The 21,295-nt window shown below is 40.1% G+C and overlaps 2 protein-coding genes across 4 annotated transcripts in view; both read left to right on the top strand.

Annotated features, from left to right (window-relative positions):
• Window positions 1–6,544, top strand: part of lrp6 (low density lipoprotein receptor-related protein 6) — a 33,564-nt gene extending 27,020 nt beyond the window's left edge. The window contains exons 18-23 of the mRNA XM_087786935.1: window positions 225–461; window positions 542–652; window positions 954–1,181; window positions 1,262–1,398; window positions 1,815–1,912; window positions 3,537–6,544. Coding sequence (XP_087643061.1) covers window positions 225–461; window positions 542–652; window positions 954–1,181; window positions 1,262–1,398; window positions 1,815–1,912; window positions 3,537–3,843 — 1,118 coding nt within the window. The 3' untranslated portion in view covers window positions 3,844–6,544. The remainder of the gene's footprint in view (window positions 1–224; window positions 462–541; window positions 653–953; window positions 1,182–1,261; window positions 1,399–1,814; window positions 1,913–3,536) is intronic.
• Window positions 6,545–9,998: 3,454 nt separating this feature from the next.
• tbk1 (TANK-binding kinase 1) lies at window positions 9,999–20,848 on the top strand. Of its 3 annotated transcripts, none has more exons than XM_087786930.1 (21): window positions 9,999–10,055; window positions 11,642–11,736; window positions 11,807–11,947; window positions 13,688–13,817; window positions 14,218–14,399; window positions 14,503–14,663; window positions 14,740–14,850; window positions 15,045–15,224; window positions 15,502–15,698; window positions 15,784–15,842; window positions 16,495–16,586; window positions 16,748–16,849; window positions 16,919–16,997; window positions 17,762–17,883; window positions 17,946–18,022; window positions 18,085–18,124; window positions 18,191–18,292; window positions 18,358–18,454; window positions 19,429–19,529; window positions 19,659–19,730; window positions 19,962–20,848. In XM_087786930.1, exons 2-21 carry the CDS (start codon window positions 11,650–11,652, stop codon window positions 19,999–20,001), a joined length of 2,172 nt encoding a protein of 723 aa, XP_087643056.1. In that variant the 5' UTR covers window positions 9,999–10,055; window positions 11,642–11,649; the 3' UTR covers window positions 20,002–20,848. The 3 variants fall into 3 exon arrangements, 2 of the variants coding, with proteins under 2 accessions (XP_087643056.1, XP_087643057.1); XM_087786931.1 differs by lacking the exon at window positions 9,999–10,055 and adding an exon at window positions 10,088–10,123; XR_015710753.1 differs by lacking the exons at window positions 19,429–19,529; window positions 19,659–19,730; window positions 19,962–20,848 and having other exon boundaries at window positions 18,085–18,128; window positions 18,195–18,292; window positions 18,358–18,375.
• Window positions 20,849–21,295: the final 447 nt, after the last annotated feature.

Below are 21,295 nucleotides of genomic sequence, written 5' to 3'. Positions count from 1 at the left end.
GTCTCTACTCCGCTTTTTTCATTTTGGGAGTATTTATTGCCCCTGAAAAATGTTTCTTGTGTTATGATTCACTTAATTATGAATGTGACAATATCCTGGTGGTTAAAATGCGCCGTGTTTGGAATTTTGCCATCTGTTCAGAACACTGTTTTTGTATTTATTCTAAACTAATAGTTTTAAAAGACAGAGCAAGTATGAATCAAAACTATTTTTGCCCTTCTTAGAGCCGCCCACGTGTTCACCCGAGCAGTTCTCCTGTACCTCTGGGGAGGTGGACTGCATCCCTCAGGCCTGGCGTTGCGACGGATACTCCGAGTGTGACGATAGTAGCGACGAGGAAGACTGTCCGGTCTGTTCCGAGTCGGAGTTCCAATGCGACAGCAGGAAATGCATCGACCTGAGCCTGAGGTGTAACGGAGAGGCCAACTGCCAGGACCGATCGGATGAAAACAAGTGTGAAAGTGAGTTCTGCCTTAAATGGGATGGATTTTCCACCAGTTGTCTTTCTTCAGTGTTTCACCGACTGATTGTGTGTCTTCAGTTCGCTGTCCACCGGATCAGTTCACCTGCACCAACGGTCAGTGCATCGGAAAGCATAAAAAGTGCGACCACAACATGGACTGTACCGACAACTCTGACGAGATCGGCTGTTGTGAGTGTTCTTGCCTTTAATCACGTTTGTCAAATCTAATAGTGCTACACACCGAAATACGTTTTCACCTGCATTTTATCTGAACAAGACACAAGATTGAAAACGTTTATTCTTTGCTCCTCCTGGTGTCAGGATAGTGTAACTGCAAGGTCATTGAACCTCTATTTCCACTCATAGCAGTACATTATTTTTCTAGTAACCTCTTGTGTGTCTCATAACTTAAGCGTGTATTACATTAGGCTGTATTAAGTTGCTAGTGTTTGGTCCTGACTCGCCTTCTCTCTTTCTCTGGGATTCTTAGACCCAACCGAGGAGCCGCCGCCTCCGAACACCACTATAGGATCCATCGTCGGCGTGGTCATGTTGCTGTTTGTTGTTGGCGCCGTTTACTTTGTGTGTCAGCGCGTCCTCTGTCCTCAAATGAAGGACGACGGGGAGACGGTGACCAACGATTTCGTGGTCCACGGGTCTTCCTCGGTTCCGCTGGGATATGTCCCGCACCCGAGCTCGCTGTCCAGCTCTCTGCCAGGTGAAACATCTCTTTATTTTTTTATTTTTTTAAACATTTTCAGCAACATCATAATCAACATCTGTTCACTCTCTGCACAGGTATGTCCAGAGGGAAGTCTGTGATCGGCTCGCTGAGCATCATGGGAGGCAGCAGTGGACCGCCCTACGACCGCGCACATGTCACCGGAGCCTCTTCCAGCAGCTCGTCCAGCACCAAAGGCACATACTTCCCTCCTGTAAGAGACATGTTTTTTTTACATTCTTCCCTCAACATTCTGACAAGAAGTGACAAAGAACCTTCATCTTTTGCCGTTATCAATTAATTTAGGAACCATGTATTTGATTAGTAATGTCATCCATTTGTAATTGCTCGTCAAACTACCAAAAACAAGACATGAATAACGACCAACTGTAAAAATAAGTTAACAACTGGTAAGTTTTTATTTTCCCTTAAGAAACTTGGATCGGCTCCAGACCCCCTATAAGGGAACGAGCAGCACTGAAAATGAATGCATGAATGAATATTTCATAAGAAAATGGTCCCAGAAAAAAACCCTCTTTTAATAATTGCACTTTAACAACAGCTCGGCTCATTTTGTCCCATTTGTTTGAGGCATATATTCAAAGAAGTGTTTGTTTGACCTCTACCCAGATCCTCAATCCACCGCCCTCCCCTGCAACTGTCCGTTCCCAGTACACCATGGAATTTGGCTACTCTTCCAACAGTCCTTCCACCCACAGATCCTACAGGTAAATAACCCAACTTTTCTGTCTCCATCCTGCATCCTCTGGTTTCATGATTTATTTCTGTATTTTGTTGAAACATCCCAGATTCGTAAACTCTACAATTGCACAGCTAAGGTCTTGTATAGTTGGAATCGAACAGTCCTGTGACGGTCGTTGCTGCGGCACTTGTGAACCTTGAATTGCAACAGAGTCTGTTTGTTTCTGGAGAGATTTTGAATCTGTTTATTCCAGCCTTTTCTCCCATAAATTCCCAATATTTGTGTCGTCGTGCAAACACACGACCGCATTATTTGAACGTGAAATTCAAACAGAGTCGTGCTCTAATAAACACAATCAAGTAGATCATGAAGCTGTTTACGTGAGTTACCGAACTCTGAGTAAGTCTGTCATCACAGTGAAGCCGTCGAGAGCTGAGTCAGGCGGACCAGAGGCTCGCAACAACACAACACTTGACCTGATCCGACCCACAATCTCTTCTCTCTCTTTCTCACTCTCTCTCTTCTCAGTAACAGGCTTTTATTAACTCTGGTGTTTGTAGTGTGCGTTTTTACAATTATGAAATAATGGTTCACAGTTAAATTAATCTCGGGACCAGATGTTTCCCATGTGCCTTATTTTTCACAAAACTTCTAAAGGCTGTGTAGCTTTTTAGTTTTTGACTCTGTAAAGAACACAACTGCTGATAAAGAGCATGTGTCAACACCATGATAACCTTGACCTACTCCTACATATTGTTCTGGCATCTGTATCTGCTTCTGTTTATGAAACCGTTATTTCCTCTTTTTAAATCATTAATCACCTAAAATAAATATGCGCTCCATTTAAGGCTAGAAACATTTTTCAAGATTCAATGTCTGTCTTTAAAATGTAAATTAGATTTTGGAAATGAGACTTTTGAAGTTATAAACTGTTATTGATGAGTTAAGCTAACATTTAAGCATTCAGTGTAAAATGTTTTTATTATAAATAGGGCTGTTTTTTTTCCCAAGTTGTTATAACAGTTTCTATCTGTTTTGCGTCATGTGGTGATAAGTTTAGGCTTTAGATAAGTGGAATTATCATTCTTTCCTTAACTCTCTCTGTATTCATATGAAATCCTAGCCTTGTGATTTTCTTATCACGTTTTTTGGTGATTTATTTTTTGTATACATCAGTATTAGCTTATTGTTTTTCTCTTAAAATAGTAGGCCAATAGAAAGTTATGATCTCGTAACGGGACAAATGTGTGACTATTAATTTATGCCAGTTAAAATGGATATATTTTTAAATGAAGCTTACTCTTAACAGACTTAAGCTACTAAGAAGAACAAAATAATCATGTTAAATAACTGTATGTGGTAAACTAGTCAGTCTGAGACCTCGTTTCCTAAAATATTGGATGATATCATCTGATGCTATTCAAAGAAACAGTGTCTTTGTAGCAGTGAAATAAATCTTTTTTTTTTCCAAATAAAAGTACATTTTCCTGTTGTAAACAACAACTTGTGTGGTGCATTACAGTAGTACTATAAGGATTATTAACTAATTTAAATGTTGCTAATCATAATGCTGCATATATCATGGAGGTGCTTATCTATGTCCTTAAAAAAATGTTAGTTTGCCTAAATTTGTCTTGTTCTTCTCGCAGCTACCGACCGTACACCTACCGCCACTTCGCCCCGCCCACCACCCCCTGCAGCACTGACGTATGTGACAGCGACTACACCCCGGGACGCCGGGTGCCGCTCAAGTCCAGCGCCATCGCCGCCACAAAGGGCTACACCAGCGACCTCAACTACGACTCGGAGCCTTTCCCGCCGCCGCCGACCCCCCGCAGCCAGTACCTGTCGGCGGAGGAGAACTGCGAGAGTTGCCCGCCGTCGCCTTACACCGAGCGCAGCTACTCCCACCACCTCTACCCGCCGCCGCCGTCCCCGTGCACGGACTCCTCGTGAGCCACGCCCACCGCAACCCAAACTCCGCCCCCCTCAGTGTAAATAGCAATTGTTCATATATTGAGGTCAAAAATGGGAACGAAAGACTGACAGAGAACAAGCTGCACAGCATTTGTACATTGAAAAAAGAGAAAAAGCATATTTATATATTTTCTATACAGTGTTTACTGAGGATGCCATAGAGGTTTGTATAAGAAATTTGTACATTTTTTTAAGAAAAGGTTTTATTAAAATCTTCACAAATATAAGTTGCCTTAAACCCGGAGACAAAGAGGCTGAAGGACACACGCGCAGAAGCGGGTCAGCGGACGTTTCACCCATCTGATGCCAAATATGAAACACAAAGAGCTTGGGTCTGAGCGTGGAAGCAGAGCGCCCCCCAGAGGCCATGTTGCAACCTGATCTGCGGCGGCGGCGGCGGTGGTGGTGGAAAATGGCGATTGTAGTGTCCGGTCTTTAAGTTCGATGAAGTGAGATGTTCTGCCGAGGACTTGAGTCTTGTTGAAATTCCGAGGCTGCCGTTTTCAGCCGCCTTAAACCCCCCGAAACAGTCCTGTGTCGCAGGTACCCCAGCTTCCCAAGTGCATTAGGAAGTTGCCCACACAGTATTTGGACTCAGAGAATTCTGGAGTGAGACCCTGAAAAGATGGGGACCCCCCCCATCACATTACCCCCTCCAACAAATCAAACCCACTCATGTCTTCCCGTCGTCATCGCACCTGAATTCAACCGGACTCGGCTCGTCGAAGCATCTCTGGCGTCATCGTCGGGGCCGAAACCAAAATGTTTGTGATAAAAAAAGGTGAACGACCCAAAGCTCTACTCAGTTTTCCACCAGCAAGACTCTGGTATAGGAACCTCGTGCCTGACCAGCTCCACGTCTTCTTCACATCCTGTTTGGACTTTTTCCAGGAGACGAAAACAGGAGAAGGGAGTGCCCACTAAAAAAAAACGCTCTATAGTATTTTTGTACCACATGTTGTGTAGATACGTATTTATAAGCTATTTAGAGAATCATTGTAAATTTCTCATTGACCTCTCCGACTTTTCATTCCGTCTTTTTTTATATTTGCATCAATCTATTTTTCTACCGAAAATATCAGCGACAATCTGCGATGAGTCTTCAGTGTCCGTTCAATGTCGAGCCGATGTTGGAAACGACTGTTGTGCCAAATGAGTTTGTATCACTGTGGAGGTCAGAGGTCGAATGCTCGGCTGGTGTTCGTGGAAAGTTCTCAATCAGAAACGGTTCAGTCGGGAAAATCTCAAACCCTGTTGTTGTTGTTGAGTGAAAAAAAAGCACCAGCGTGAATCTGACAATCGTAGCGTTCAGCTCACTGTTAAAAAGAACATTTGATTTGGGATTATCTTGCAGATTTGTTTTGTCACGAAGCAAGTGTGTGTTCTTGAGTCGCGACCCCCGGATCTGCCGGTGCGTGACTAAGAATCCGTCGCTGGTGTATCTCCGAGGCGGTGAAGTGTGTCGCCTCACATCGATGGTTTCCATTAACGACACGATTGTCATTCACTCGTTTGCCATTACTCAACTGAATGTTGAAATCTGTCGCTTTATATGTACAAATCATTCTCCTCACGCCGTCGTCCATCATCTCATGTCGCACATATATCCTAAACATCAAATATATATTTTCATATCCGACATTTAAATCGTCAATTTTTCCAGGTTAATGTTTTTTTTTTTGTTTTTTTTTCTTCTTCCTATGTCACAAACTCACCAGTTAAAGAAGTCATTTTTTGTTCTCAAGTTTTGTGTACACAATGGTACATGTGCTGCCTCCGACTCACACCTGCGGTACAAGCTTCCTCCTCAAGAAAAGTTCTCATCGTCCACGTCACAGTGTTTGTCAATCTGGTACTTAAGAGCTTCCTGTCGCCGGGTAGAACGAGCGCTCCTGTGGAAAAAGTAGCAAAGGGTTGGTGGATTGGATAGAAAAAATGGCGTCTAGTTTACAGTCTCAGAATCTGCTTGGATTGTTTGTGTGTCTGTTTATTCTTGTGAGTCCATCAGACCTCAGTTTTTGCTCACTTCATGTCATGGCATGATTTAAAAAAACAAAACAATATAGCGACGCATTTTGTGCAAGTTTGGCTTAAGAATCGGTCTGAAAGTGTTTAGTTAAATAAAGTTTTTTCAAATCAGAATTCTGTCCTCACACTAAAAGGGAAAAAAAAGACTTATTTAGACATTTTGATTTGCCAAAAACTAGTTTCAAGACAAAATAAGTGCAAAATAGAACGACAAGGTCAGTAAACATTTAACTCCAACGTTTGGCACTTCATCACCATTCACTGTTTTGTTTTCTTTCTTTTTTTTTACTTTAGTAAAATAGCGTAAGCTTCCCTCGTCGGAGCTTTGATTGTATAGATTTTAAAGAACGTGGTCGAAAAGTTGAAAGAAAGTTGAAATGGTGACACAAGGAAGGTTTTTTTTTTTAGCACTTTTGTCTCCAGGTTGTTTTCAATGTTGCCCATTGTATGTTGACATCATGGTGCTTCTGCCAGGATCGCTGGAGTCGACCAACATTTGGTTGGACTGCCGTGAACTTGTTTTCTACTTTGACTGCTTGTGTAATCACGTGGATGTGTACAGGCCATCCAGCTGCCACCATAAGCTGTTGTAACTCATCAATGCTGTTTTTTTTCCTCGTTTTGTTCAATATAAAGTGAGTGAACTTTTTAACCGTCTGAGTTTGTCATTCTTTATACCATGTAAAGATGTTTGTGCAGCAAGAGTCACAGGAGTCAGAGAAACAAACATTTTTGTTTGTTCTTCAAACCATTTCTGAAGCTGATGTTAAATAGCCAAGTTTGAGATTTCATATTCATATTTATATGATTAATATTGCAAAATATTTTACTTGTATTTATATAAGTGATAAATATTTCAGAAAAGCAATATGATCCAGATTCTGTATTTCCTAAGAACTACTTGGAAAAAACACACACAAAGGTCAAAGCTTTAAATGCACATGATTTGCTTGTAATGAAACTAATACAAGCATCAAAAACCAAATCACTTCAGATAAATCACTAGCGCTTGTTCATAAACTGAGCCACATGGATTGTTTTGTTCGAATTGTACCGTTTAAACTAGTTTTTAGCAGCAAGACCTCAGTTAAACTGGAAACCTCCATTAAATGTTGCAGATGAGAACGACATGAAATTAAAGCTTTAAATGTTTTTGCTTCATAGTTTGATCCCATTGCTAATAAATTCCTTTAAGGCTCTCATGTCGTGTTAATATAGCTCTACCTAACAGTTTGATGATCTTCTTACCCATTTTTTCTGTAATTGTTGATTTCATTTTGATCAGTCTTCAATCAAAAAGTCAAACTCTACCAATATTTTTAAGGGCGTTGTTCACTATTTATATGTGTTTATGTAAGTAAGTAAGTATTTTTTATTTGTATAGCGCTTTTCTAGACCAGGGTCACAAAGCGCTTAAACAATCAAAACAATATTCAATAAAGTATATACTTAAAATATCAAGATAAAACTGATAACACAACAGGAGTTCCAGAAATCAGGGAAAAGCCTGAACAAATAAAAGTGTCATAAAATGTTTCTTAAAGGAGTCAGTAGATCCATCAAGCGCAAAGAGAGAGGAAGATCGTTCCAGAGCTTAGGAGCAACAGCCTGGAAGCCAGTGAAGAATTTTAAGGATCGGAGAAATGTGAGTTCTTCTACTTGATGTTATTTATGTCTGACCACCATCCTGCTTTTCAGTGTGTGAGAGGATGAAAGTGAGTGACTAACACGAATAAAAACGTTTCTCTTATTGTATGAACAATTGACACATGGCAGCAGTAGCGGTTTTAGGTACGGGCGAACGGGGCATTTTTTCATGACATACGGGGGGCGGCACGAGCGCTTGATAACAACAATTAAAATGCGCCTCTGCAACACGGTTTTAGGCGATCTGGCGCCCCCTGCAGCAGCTGTGAGTGAATTGCCATCAACAACAACGAGCCTTCTTGATCTTATCACTTTCTTGCACGATAAGGATCTATCAGAGATCTATCCCAACTTTTGGACTGCTCTCAGGATAGCACTTACTCTGCCAGTCACTGTAGCTCAAGCAGAGAGAAGCTTTTCAAAGTTGAAGTTGATTAAGTCAACGCTTTGGGGAGGCTCGGCCGGGGAGTAATTCAGTGTAGAACCGCCACTGCATGGCAGCTCTCAGTGCATCATTGCTATGATACAGTTCTTGCACCAGGGGGAGCTAAAAACAAATATTTTCACTTCAACACTGTGACGCTTTAAAGGACCAGTTTGATGGACCAGTCTGACTCAAACAGACAGGGTGCAAGAGTATTGAAGTTATTTCCAGTTGAGTTGAAAATGAACAGTGAGATCAACCAGCTCAGAACTCAGAGAGTTTCATTAATGGTTTCACTCAGGGGAGAAAAAAAATAACGTCAAAGCTAAATTTGATTTTTTTTAATATATACTTATATTTGGAGTATGTTGAAACTTTTCACAGAGAATTCTTACTCATTGAAAAGAAAAAAAGTTCTGTTCCGTCTTGCTGAGCCGAGGTGATAACGATTACGCCATCTGCTGGCAGGACTGAATAATCGCAACTAGGGACACAATAATGGCCACAAGACTTATAAATACAAAATATATATTTATTCTATTGTTTAATTGATTTGATTACTGCATATTTTGTATAACCTAGGAAAAAACCCTGCGCTGTCACCACAATACTGACATCAGTTGGACACACTTGTATTTAAGATGTAAAAACGGATCCTTCTACATCTTCTACATCTACAATCCTTTCACACTGTTATCTGCTTTTACTTTCTATTCCTGTCGAGCTCTTGAGTTGATGATTCATGTCACAGTCATGTTCAGATGCTGCAGAGCAGGTTGGTGCTGGAAACATTTCCAGAAGCGACACAAAAGCAATGGCAGGAAAGAAAACAAAGAAGTTTTCCGGTCATTAAATCCTCTCAGATATTGTCTTGACAAAAGGATGAGCTTCTGCTACTCATGACAGTCAGACCTGCTGCTGAAGCTCGTGTGTTGGGCTGGTTGACCTGTCGATATCTGGGTCGACCCATCAATTCACTATTGACCTCCCTTGACCGTGCCCTCAGTTCAACTCTATAGACTGTCACCAAACTATTTAATTAATTAAATTTAATTAGTGTTGTATCTTGTGTCTATTTATGTAATGTCATTATTTATTCTTATTTTATTATAATAATGAGTCACTTATTACTATTTTTAGGGTGTTTATTTCTTTTTTCTTTTGAACATGTGTACTGTATTGTAATACATCTATTGTTATATATGTATATAATGTATTTTTATAGCTTTTTTTTGTGAGCGATCATACTTTCTCTATTTTTTCTTTTCTATTTCAAATATATGAACTTCATGTTTGCTATTTTCTGTTGACTTACTGCTGTGACAACTTTCTCCATTGTAGGATGACTTCAGGTGTATCTTATCTTGTAGTAACTAGTACTTGTTCACAAGTTCTACTCAAACTTTAACAAGATGTGAGATGTCCCTGCACCAGAAGTGATCTCAATCTGTTCATGGTGAATATAAAGTCAGTAAAGTTGGTCGTATATTTGTTTTAACGTTGATTTTAGGCTTTATAGGTACAATTAAAAAAAACATTTATATTTAGAGCCTACAGGAAGCTCTTGGTATTACTGCTTTAATTCAGGTATTGTAGGAGGTAAAAAAAAAGAATGAGGCATTTTATTTTAGTCTAGCAGAAAAACACGTGTAACACAAATGCATTTCTGTGAGGTCTAATAGTAAATAATAGAAAACAGAGACGATCGTGATTTTTATTTAATTCAAATATATTTTCTTGAAAAGTGTAACTTTGGGGAGTTTATTTCGCTTTCAGTTTCGTTGAAGATACCGTAATTACGGCAGCGACGCGCCATTGAAAATTGTTGACGTCCAGTTAAGTTGACATCCGGTTTAACATGACTCAAAAGAAATCTACGATAGAAAGGATCCCGTTTAGTGTAAGGAGTTTGTGTTCTTTCAAAATTCAGGGGTGATATCCTCATCGTAGCTCACTCTTGCGTGCCCGCACTAAACTGAGACTTACGGTAAAAGAACACGCCTTCCCGACGCAAACTCGCGCGCTCATTGGTGGGCAGATTTCACGTGACAAGGAAACAGCGAAAGAGAAGAAGTCGTCGAAACAAGAAAAGGTGAGGAAATAAACACAGAGCGAACACAAACATTTTTAAACACACAGGTGTCGACCCTCGCGGCTCAGGTGAGTTGATAAACCAGCGGGAAAACCGTCTCTGTCAGAACATCCGGGTTCGGACGCGGTTGTGTATTTTTGTAATGACAGTCTTCCTGTAGGTCCGCGGAAAGTCAAATTAATGTAACAGTAAATGAAATGACGTCGACGTGACATGACGTCTTCTCTCTTGTCTACAGTGACGTGGATTCTAGAATAAAATGAACAAATGTCGTGTTTCAGCTGCTTCAGGTTATCTTGAGGCCTGATGGGAATTTCCCAGTGTGACGTAGAGCGTTTACGTTAATAGAACAGAAAATATTGGTTTATTATTAATGACTGGCTTCTCTTGTCTCGAATTAGAAACCTTTTTTTACCTAATTTTATTTAAGCTTAATTTATATTTTAATCAAAGTAGTGTACGTAAGTTTTTACATTATTATATTGTATTTTATGTGTTTAATTGAAAGCTGGTAACACTACAGTTTTGTCTTGTACTACTTATAACTTGTAGTATTAGGAACTTGTTAAGTTTACTGGTAAACAGTAGTAATGAATATAGAAGATGTGTAGATGGTTGACTGATTCTTAAAAGGTAAACTACTATAGTTTAATCTTGTGATTAAAAACACTTTTGAATATTAAATAAGCACTGAAACCAGCCTCATTTCACAGTGTGAATGCTTTGTAAATGTATATGTCCCCCGAGTGTCCGGAAAATAACTTTAAGATAAAATGAATTCATATCATATATTACTGTGCAGGGTTGGAGTGTAGTTTAGTTATTACTGGTTGGTTGTTTATTTGTTACAAAACATTTTGATATCACTTGTTTTTCTGTTAAAAATGACAAGAACAGCATTTGTTTTTTGTTCCTTCTTCTGGAAATATATTATTAAATACAAAATAAAATTACAAGTGTCCCCAGCTGGCAATATAGTCAAAAACAAACCAACAACACAACTGATGTTATGGCCTATTATTATATGGTATTAAATCTTATTCATCCTAAAATGGCGACGCAACATAGTGCAGGGATTTCTTGAGCTCCAAATAACAGCTTGTTTATGGATTATTCAGATCCTATTTCTGGACAATATAAACATGAAGTATGGCACAATTTTTAAAGGGAGTTTGAAAGTAACAACTTACATTTGTGAGTGTGTGTGTGCACTTGTACTGGTCTTTATTGTTGTTGATATATTTATAATTATAATGTATTACTGTGTTTATTTTATTTTAACATATATATTGTTATTCATTTTATATTTGTAATTATTGTTTTATTATTATTTCTTAATATTAAATTCGCTTTTATGCTTTTTGTATTCATTGTTTTTGTGAACACATTTCTCCAATGAGTGATGAATAAAGGTTTATCCATCCATCCTGAGCTCTGAACTAATGCTCTTGTTTTCTATTCTTTCATATGTTTTCTGCTGTATTGCTGTCAGTCCAAGGGCTGGGAAACTAATTTTGCTCCATTCAGTCATTGAAAAAAATGGCTAAAACCACGACCGCTGCATTAACTCTGCACTTTTGTATCAGCCTCCAGCATGCAGAGCACCACAAACTACCTGTGGCTCATCTCTGACCTTCTGGGTCAGGGGGCCACAGCCAACGTCTACCGTGGCAGACACAAGGTGGGTGTTCTTCAGTTTCGGCTTCGACCTCCCAAACCGTGCATTTTAACTCATTTTTCCTGCTCTCCAGAAAACGGGCGACCTGTACGCCGTCAAAGTTTTCAACAACCTCAGTTTCTTGAGACCTCTGGATGTCCAGATGAGGGAGTTTGAGGTTTTGAAGAAGCTGAACCACAAAAACATCGTCAAGCTTTTCGCTGTGGAGGAAGAGGTCAGTGAGCGAGGATGAGAGTGACTCCCACACAGATCCTGTTCTTTCAATAGACTTGGATCTAACTTCTTACGTTGAAACCTTATTGAATGATTTACAACGATTGATTGAACGAGGAAGTCATTGGACTGAGTTACAGTAACACTTATATTTCACTTTACTTTTATCAGCTACATTCTCCCTCAGTGAATTGTGACATTGAGACATTTGGCTCTTCTTTGGTCGGGAATAGTTAACTCTTAGTTGGGAATAGTTAACTTAATTTCTTTTTCAATCAATAAGAATTTAGAGTCCTAGCACAATTTTAATTATTAAGGGAAGGTTAAACATATATTTACACCTTTTGAATACGTTGTCCTTTAAAACGAAATATTTTTAATTATTTTATCATAAAATACGTAAAACAATAATAAATAATATTAATAAATTGTATCTGATAAAACAATTACATTTGTATTCGGGCCTTCGGGTCACCTTGACCCTCAGATAACACAGGTTAATGTCCAGACGTCCAATCTTTTCCAAACGTTTTTTTTTAAGATGCCAATGAAAGACAATATTTCCACATTAGGGCTTTTTTTCAATTTAATACTTAAGCTTTTAAACGTGCATCATAGAGCTGTTTACAATTTCAATGCATACCACAGCTCTCAGGGAAGTTGTTCATATTGTTTATTTATTTATGGGGCGTTCACATTCCACTACCCTAAATCAGCTTCCTAACTGGTGTGTCTTTCACACTCACTATTGCTAGCTTTGCACCTAATAAAACAAGTTAAAAAGACACATTTATGAATTGAATGTGCATGGTCTCTGTAGGCACCACAGACCGCCTGGTACTTTTCATGCCTCACCTAAATGAGTAAAACTCCTTTTTGTTCTCATATTTGTTTAATTTAGCCATATATTGTATATTGTATTGTTGACCATGGGCAAAGTGTTGCCCTTTGACCTCAAGAGGACCACATAGAACAGTCCAAGTACATCTATAAAATAAACATAGAAATGTATTTGGAAATATTTTCTTCTTTATTCCCCTTTTTCTTTTTTAGTGTGACTATATCCTGTAATTCCCCCGCTCCTTGACCTTTGAGCAAAGGTTTTCAATGAACCAACCTTTGACATAAATTGTGTAACTTATGACTCACCTATATGTTGCCTGAGATCAGTGATACAACGTTTTATTACAGAGACGTTTCCTGAAAAATGACAATAACGGCAAAATTACTCAAAAACAGATGAAAGGATTGCGACGAGACCTGTATAGGAAAATGTATGTTGTGTTTTGGATTACCATCTGGGTCCAGGAACCTTTCAAGTTCTTTGTGGAGGGAGTTCTTGTACTTTCTTCTATGCAAAAGTATATAAAGGGCATGAAATCCCTTTGATCGGAATTAATTGAGAAGTAATAAAAATAATATTTTTCTGGAAATGGCTTTATGACAAAGGTCTGCACTTGCTGAGTGCTTTAGAGTTAGTTTTATAGTTTACAATTCTGTGCATTTGTTTCTATTTAAATACAAAACATTTATTTTTCATCCTTAAAAATTACTACAAATAATGTTTTCTTTGTAATTTATTGAACCTTTGCCACAGAAAACGCACATCATCCACCAGCATAATGCAAACAAATGTTCTGACAAGAAGTTCAAACAAAATGACTCAGTCGGTGACAGTAAATCAAACTGGTTTAAGGCATCAAGTGCAAAATTTAAAGCTTCAAATCTATTTCCCCTTCAGTCCAACACGCGTCACAAGGTGCTAGTGATGGAGTATTGTCCTTGTGGAAGCCTCTACACCGTCCTGGAGGAGTCGTCCAACGCATACGGGCTTCCAGAGGACGAGTTCCTCATCGTCCTCCACGATGTCGGTGAGTTCAGTGACATATTCAAAAAACTCTTGATAATCATATGAACTATTTCCCCTGGTATTAAAGTTTAAAAATATATATACTGCTTTGTAAATGAGCTGAGAATATTGTACTTGGTGGTCGAACATGGATATTAAAACGTCTGACTGGACTTTGTACGAACACACAAGTGGAGAGAGAAGCAGAAGTCAATCATTTTTAACAAGTGGAAAAATAGTGACTCAAGATAAACACACACACAAACTTCCATAGGCATGGAACGGAGAGACACGAACTGACTCATGTCTTTTATCTCTCCGACCGTCTCGTCCACCTCTTTTTTATCCGTCTGACTGATCTGAGTTTCCATCAACATCACTCTCTCTGAAACGACACCTGACACCTCTCTGGCTCCCTCTAGTGGCGGGAATGAACCACCTGAGGGAGTACGGCATCGTTCACCGCGACATAAAACCCGGAAACATCATGAGGGTGATCGGCGAGGACGGTCGATCCGTCTACAAGCTGACAGACTTCGGGGCGGCCAGAGAGCTGGAGGACGACGAACAGTTTGTGTCACTGTACGGCACAGAGGAATACCTGGTGAGAAGGATTGAGATCTCTTTAATAATTAATTGATGCTACTTATATTTGTGTTTTAAGCCTTTATTGATGTATTATTTGATTCTATCTCCCATGAACGCAGCACCCAGACATGTACGAGCGTGCGGTGCTGAGGAAAGACCACCAGAAGAAGTACGGCGCCACGGTGGATCTGTGGAGCATCGGGGTCACCTTCTATCACGCCGCCACCGGCAACCTCCCCTTCAGACCCTTCGAGGGCCCGCGCCGGAACAAGGAAGTCATGTAAGCAGGTCTTGCTGAGACCCGGCCCGGACCGGCTCACTGAGCTGATCCTGGCGTCTCTCAATCTAATTCACAGGTACAAGATCATCACGGAGAAGCCGTCCGGGACCATCTCCGGCCACCAAAAGTGCGAGAACGGGAAGATCGAGTGGAGCAGAGAGATGCCCGTGTCCTGCAGCCTGTCCAAGTGAGACCTTCATGTGGTTTATATGTAGAAATATGGCTGTCGATGCTTTTGAAAAGTCTTGAATAAATGCAGACGCTCAACTCTGCTAACCTTCTGCAAACCAACTTTAAGGAGAAAATGTAAATGTAAAGAGATGGATTGACCTCTGACCCTCTGACTTCACTAGAAGACGCTCACATAACTGTTCCTCCCAGGGGTCTGCAGGGTCTTCTGACTCCCGTCCTGGCCAACATCCTGGAGGCCGACCAGGAGAAGTGCTGGGGCTTCGATCAGTTCTTCGCCGAGACCAACGACATCCTGCATCGCACCGTGGTTTACGTGTTCAGCCTCCAGCAGGCCACCCTGCACCACCTCTACATCCACGAGTACAACACGTGAGTCCTTTGTCGCAAGAATACTTTCTTTGACGTCCATAACTGCAAAACACTTAATAGTATATCCCCACTTTTTCTCCCATAATACACATACATCCCCCCCCCCCCAATTTTTTCATTTTAAACTCATTTAAATTATGAAAAAACAACTAAATAAAGAAACATCATTATTACATGATCAACAGATGTTAGTACATTATTATACACTAGTATATGTTTATCTTGTAATAGTCATATTACCTATTTTCTTACACTATTTTTATTAATTTGTCCACAGGGCGTCGCTGTTCCAGGACCTGCTGGCACGCACGAGCAGCATTGCCGTCCACAATCAGGAGCTACTGTATGAGGGTCGAAGTCTCGTCCTGGACCCAAACCGCCAGGCCAAGAGCTTCCCCAAGACCTCCAGAGACAATCCCATCATGCTGGTCAGTCGTGAGTCTGTTGCCACCGTGGGGCTGATCTTTGAGGACCGTAAGTTTGGCGACAGCAGGTTCTCTGTGCGATTTGAACTTATTACAATAAAAGGAATAACTTACTGTTCTTTTGGTTTTGCCAGGTTGTCCCCCGAAAGTCCAGCCTCGCTATGACCTGGACCTGGACGCCAGCTATGCTAAAGTAGGTTTACATGGTTTGATATCTTTCAAATGACTTTGATATATTGTGATACTGTAGAAACAAGTATATATTTGTATTATTGTCGAGTACTTAACTCTGGTGTTGCAGAATTTACAGACCGCATGAATCTTGATGAAGTCGTAACTGCTTTCATTTGACTTGAAACCAAAATATGTCCAAACATCAGCTTTAAAAGCTGCTGGAGTCGACTGTATCCTCTCGTCCTCAGTAAATGCTGAGATCTTGTGAGACTTATTGTTCCTCTAGCTGCGTAGCACTCAATGACCGCTGCTATCTAGTGGCCAGAAGTTTAATTGCAAGACAAAAAAAGCTAGGAACATTTGCAAAATGTTATTCACACTTTGGTAAAAATATAAACTCATAAGGAACTATGATTAATATAAAATATGATTTTAAAGCTGAAAAACTTTTGATACAGTGCTGTTGAATATCAATACGGTATCATGAAAAAAGGAAATAATAATAATTGCGATATTTAATATTATCTTTATTTTCTTACACCTTTACAAATGACAGCTTCTTAAACTAAGCTCTTACCATTTTACTTCAATTATCTCAAATATAATTGTGCAATTTGTTTCTTGTAAATGTTGTTTGTGTAGTTTGTGTTTGACCCTGGATTGTTGTTCAGACCTTTGCAGGCGACGTGGGCCTGTTGTGGCAAACATCAGAGCTGCTGCTGGTTTATCAGGAACTGGTGCGGAAAGGTGTTCGTGGTTTAATGTGAGTGTGAAAGAGTTTTACGGTCGAAGACTAACTGTCGGAAAACGTTTGTTTGTGCTTTTATTGAGTTGCTACAACAGAAGAGTGAGGCAACAACCAACAAGCTATAACTAATGATGTCATGTCCTGTCGTATAAATAACCAAACGTTTCCATCTCCAGAGAAATGATGAAGGAAGACTACACTGCGATTCTACACAAGAAGTCCGAGGTCATCCATCTGTGCAACTTCTGCACTCAGATTCTGGAGAGAACTGAGCAGCTGTGAGTTACTCCGCGAACATGAATATTCTGAGCAGATCAACGGTGACGGAGAGATGTTTGTCTCTGCAGGTACGAGGTGCTGATGCAGGCCAACATGCTGTCCACGGAGTACGACGAGATCTCCGACATGCACAAGAAGGTTCTCAGAGTGAGTCGACACGAGGGAATGAAAGTTTTGATATAGTTATGGTAGATTTTTAGCTATTTTTAAAGAACGATTAAGCCTTTTCTGTAAAATCCTATTCTTCGAGTCGGAGGCAGGGGACACCCTGGACAGGACGCCAGTCTGTCGCAGGCCACACAAATACACACAACCATTCTCACACACACTCACACTCATAACTACGGATAATTTCCCCAAGTTCCCAATCCACCTCTATTTTCTTTGGACTGTGGGAGGAAACCGGAGCTCACACAGAAAGGTCACACGTTGGCTCCCTCAGTAGGATCACGATTTGGCAAATATGTTTTTTTTTATTGACACATTTGCAAAACTTTATGTTATAAAATAGTTATATGATAGTAACATGTGAAACAATACTTGAATACTGAAAAAGAAATAACGTGAAGACGTCAACAAAGCAATCGATAAAAGATCAGTATAAATTGATAATGACTTGTCTGTTTAAGTAATACCAATATTATTATACGTTGAAATTGGATTAATCAGTATTTATTGGGGTCAACAAACATTCACGTAAGACTATGGATAGCTCTGAAGAAAGAAAAATGGATGTTCAACGTAAGAAAAGTTAAGGAAATAATTTGTAGAAATGTGTTTCTTTCACTGTCATCTTTATAATTTCCTCTGACCTCTTGAGGGCCTCACTGGGAAGGCAAGGGACCAGATGTGACCCCCTCCCCTCGGCCACGCATTTATCTCACACCTATATATACCTTACTGTCGCACAGATTGCTGGATCTTTGGAACCAATCGAAAGAACCACACAAGAGATGAAGAACAAGTTTCTGGCTGGAGGGATTTTGAACGACGGCTGGTCCCAGCAAGTGGGGACTCACCCCGAAGACAGGAAGTACGTGTGAGATCTTCTGCTCGGGGATCACAACAAACTGATTGTCATCTTCACTCCTGCAGCGTGGAGAAAATCAAGGTGCTCCTGGACGCCATCACCGCCATCTACCACCAGTTCAAGAAGGACAAAGCCGAGCGACGTGAGTTCCAACACGACCCGGGCCTCGAAGAACTTTTCTTTTCACTGCTGGTTCTGTTTCAGGTCTGCCGTACAACGAGGAGCAGATCCACAAGTTTGACAAGTAGGTCCACAGGCTCGTGACACTTCCTGTCCTCTCGTGTGTTCATTGTCTTCCTCTGAACCCCAGACAGAAGTTGGTCCTTCATGCCGGCAAGGCCCGGTCTCTGTTCACAGAGGAGTGCACCATGAAGTACCGACTCTTCATCTCCAAGAGTGAGGAGTGGATGAGGTAACTTGCTTTTGGACAGAAACCACCATAAGACCATTGAGATGATTAATGCGTTTGTTTCACAGGAAAGTTCATCATGTGAGGAAGCAGCTGCTGGGTCTGTCGGGTCAGCTGAGCAGCATCGAGAAGGAGGTCACCATGATGATGGAGAGAGCCATTAAGGTACCGCTGCTCTTGTTATTGGTGATGAATTCAAGATGTCCAGCTGTTTTTGTTAGGGTTATATTCTAAATATCGTTCAAGTTTTCACTGTCATACACATGTTAAGAACATGTAATCCCTCCTTATAAACCTTTTCCAACGTTTCATCAACATTTTCCATATTCTCACACAGTTTGAACTTGTTAAAAACCTACTTTCATTTTATAACAAGAAAATATTTATAATTTTGACAATAAAATAGACCAGTATTAACTTAATAATATTTGTTTTAGCAACATTTATTTAAACTTGCAAACTCAACAGTCAAATGAGGTTCCACCCCTCTCAGTAACAGCCACCTGAACATCTCCCATAATGCTTTGCCGCCCAGTCAACCAAATACAGCTGTCAATTACTTTTGACAGAAAGTAATAGAACGGGCATCTTGGGAGTTCAATGCTTTGTATAAGTAAGTACCATAAGTAAGGTGGGTGAGGTAAATGGATTTGTGGTTTAGTTAGTTAGTTCCTGACTGCTACATGCTACAGTATAATAATAGATTCAGCACTGTGTGTGTAAATATGTTACTATGTACTTATATCTTGAAACATATATTGTTTTAATGGGATAAATAAAATTCTACTATACTGACCTTCTCACTTTCTAAGTCAAACAACCAACATCCAAGATCTATCTCTTTCCCACCCCCTTTCAGTGAACTCAGCACATGCATGTCTTTTCCTTTTAGAAATGATTTAAAAGTCTCCACACAGATGCAGGTGAGTGAGGTTGTATGAAAGCCTCGGCTCTTTGCTCTCAAAACAAGCAAATCGCCAAAACACCTGAAGCTAACTTTATCTGTCTATTTGAGGTCTGAACTCCTTGTTTAGTTTTCACTCCTCAGCAAGTCCAATACACAGTGTTGACCAGCAGGTGGCGCAGTATCATTCTGGCCTGCAGGAGTCGCCATGTTACTGATATTGCGTGTTTTCCAGTTGCAGGAGCAGTTGCCTCAGAAGGTTCTTCCTCTGGTGTCCAGCGGGATGAAGCCTCAGGCGTATCTCAACCAGAACACTCTGGTGGAGATGACTCTCGGGTAACTACACTTTTATCTTATTCTGTTCATTCTTTTCTTATTTTTCTCACTTATTTCTCCTTCATTTCTTCCTTCTTTTTTATTTATTTATCTTTTCTCCTTTACAACCAATCAACATGTATTTTCCAGGATGAAGAAGCTGAAGGAGGAGATGGAAGGAGTTGTCAAAGAGCTGGCGGAGAACAACCACTTCCTGGAGAGGTTAGTGCTTCCTCTTCCTGTCACAAAAAAGTTAATAAACAGAAACATCTGTTAGCTTAGCTTAGCTCGAAATTGAATTGACACGCGTAACTTGTATTTAACCATAACTATGTAACATGAAGCCTAGCTAACGGCTACTTGCTAACGTAGCTCACTACTTTAAATCCACGTGTTTACCTTCTAGCCATCAGCAACTATTCAGCTTCATATCAGTTAAACTCTTTCTTCCAGGTTCGGCACGTTAACGTTGGACGGCGGCCTAAGAGGATGAATGGAAACACAAAACAAGGGACCAATGATTTTGATTATGTTGTAAATATGAGACTGTGAATACCGTCTGAGTGTAAAGTTTAATTTCTGTTGAAGCCTTCCCTGCATCTTCACACGCTCAAGCTGCCATGTTGGTCGAGTATTCATTTGATCTATTGTTTGTTTGACAGAAGCAGTTCTCTGTGTAACAGTTTCTGCCAAGAAGTGGCAAAAGTTATGTTTTCAGTCACATTTAATTGTATAAAAAGCATAACTAACAGGTTTTGATGAAATGTACTGACCTAGGAGTTCGAGTACATTTTTTTTTAAACGTTTTTCTGTCCTTCTGGATTCAGGAAGCTTTTGAAGGATTTGTTTCCACTTGTATGGCTTCTCACCTCTGCTGCTGACGTAGTCCAGCGCTTTTAGGATCTTGCAAAACAAAACGTAACCTTATAAACATTAGATTAGATGGACTTGATTAATCCCTCTGGAGATCTCCTTCAGTGAGCTCCTTGGCAGAGGTATTTGTTCTCTTAGTGAGTTTGTTTTTATTTTTATCTTAATCAGACTCGCACTTTCTGTCAAGGACAGTTTGGTAAATATACACATTTCTCTGCCTTCAACTCCAGCTGTGTGAGCTTCAAACCAGGGCTCTTATCTTCAAATTGTAAGTGTTACGTAGGGATTCTGTTGATATGACGTCGTCAGACATTCAAACATGATTAATGACCTCACGATAACATGGTGGATCGTTTTTTTGACTTTTATATTGATGTTCAGAACATTTGCACATTGGGTTTTTGAACGAGGAGGAAGAGGATCACGTGATGCTGCGTTACTGTAAATAAACAGCTTGTCCAAATGTTCGCTTTTGTATTTTTTATTCTATAAAATTATAATCTCACCGTCTCGTGACAAATCTATTTTCTACCAGAGTTAAAAAAAACTTTTACGAATCATTTTAACGACACACGGTGGAAGGCTTGTCAAAGTTTTTATATTTTTAAAACTTTTTATTCAATGCTATTTTATGTAGGATTAGATTTAAAGCTAAGCATCTAAATCTCTAATCAAGAGTAGATTATTTTTAATGACTCTTGTCCTCAGAGGTCAAGAGTTTCCGCCTTAAAAAAAACACGATGATTCGTCTTCCCCTTTTCAACAGCGTCTTAGCTCCCCCCCCCATCCTCCCTATTGTTGGTTGCCATGGCGACCGGGCCAGTTGGAAAATCACTGTCTCCTCATTGCCGCGGTTGCCATGGCGATATGCTGCGACAGCAAAGCCCGTCAGCGGCGGAGCAGCTCCTGCAGAT

This window comes from Callionymus lyra, chromosome 3 (genome assembly GCF_982586985.1).
Source record: "Callionymus lyra chromosome 3, fCalLyr1.hap1.1, whole genome shotgun sequence".
Taxonomy (NCBI): Eukaryota; Metazoa; Chordata; class Actinopteri; order Syngnathiformes; family Callionymidae; genus Callionymus; species Callionymus lyra.
Note: the sequence above shows the minus strand (reverse complement) of the source record. Positions and strands in the feature narration are given on the sequence as shown.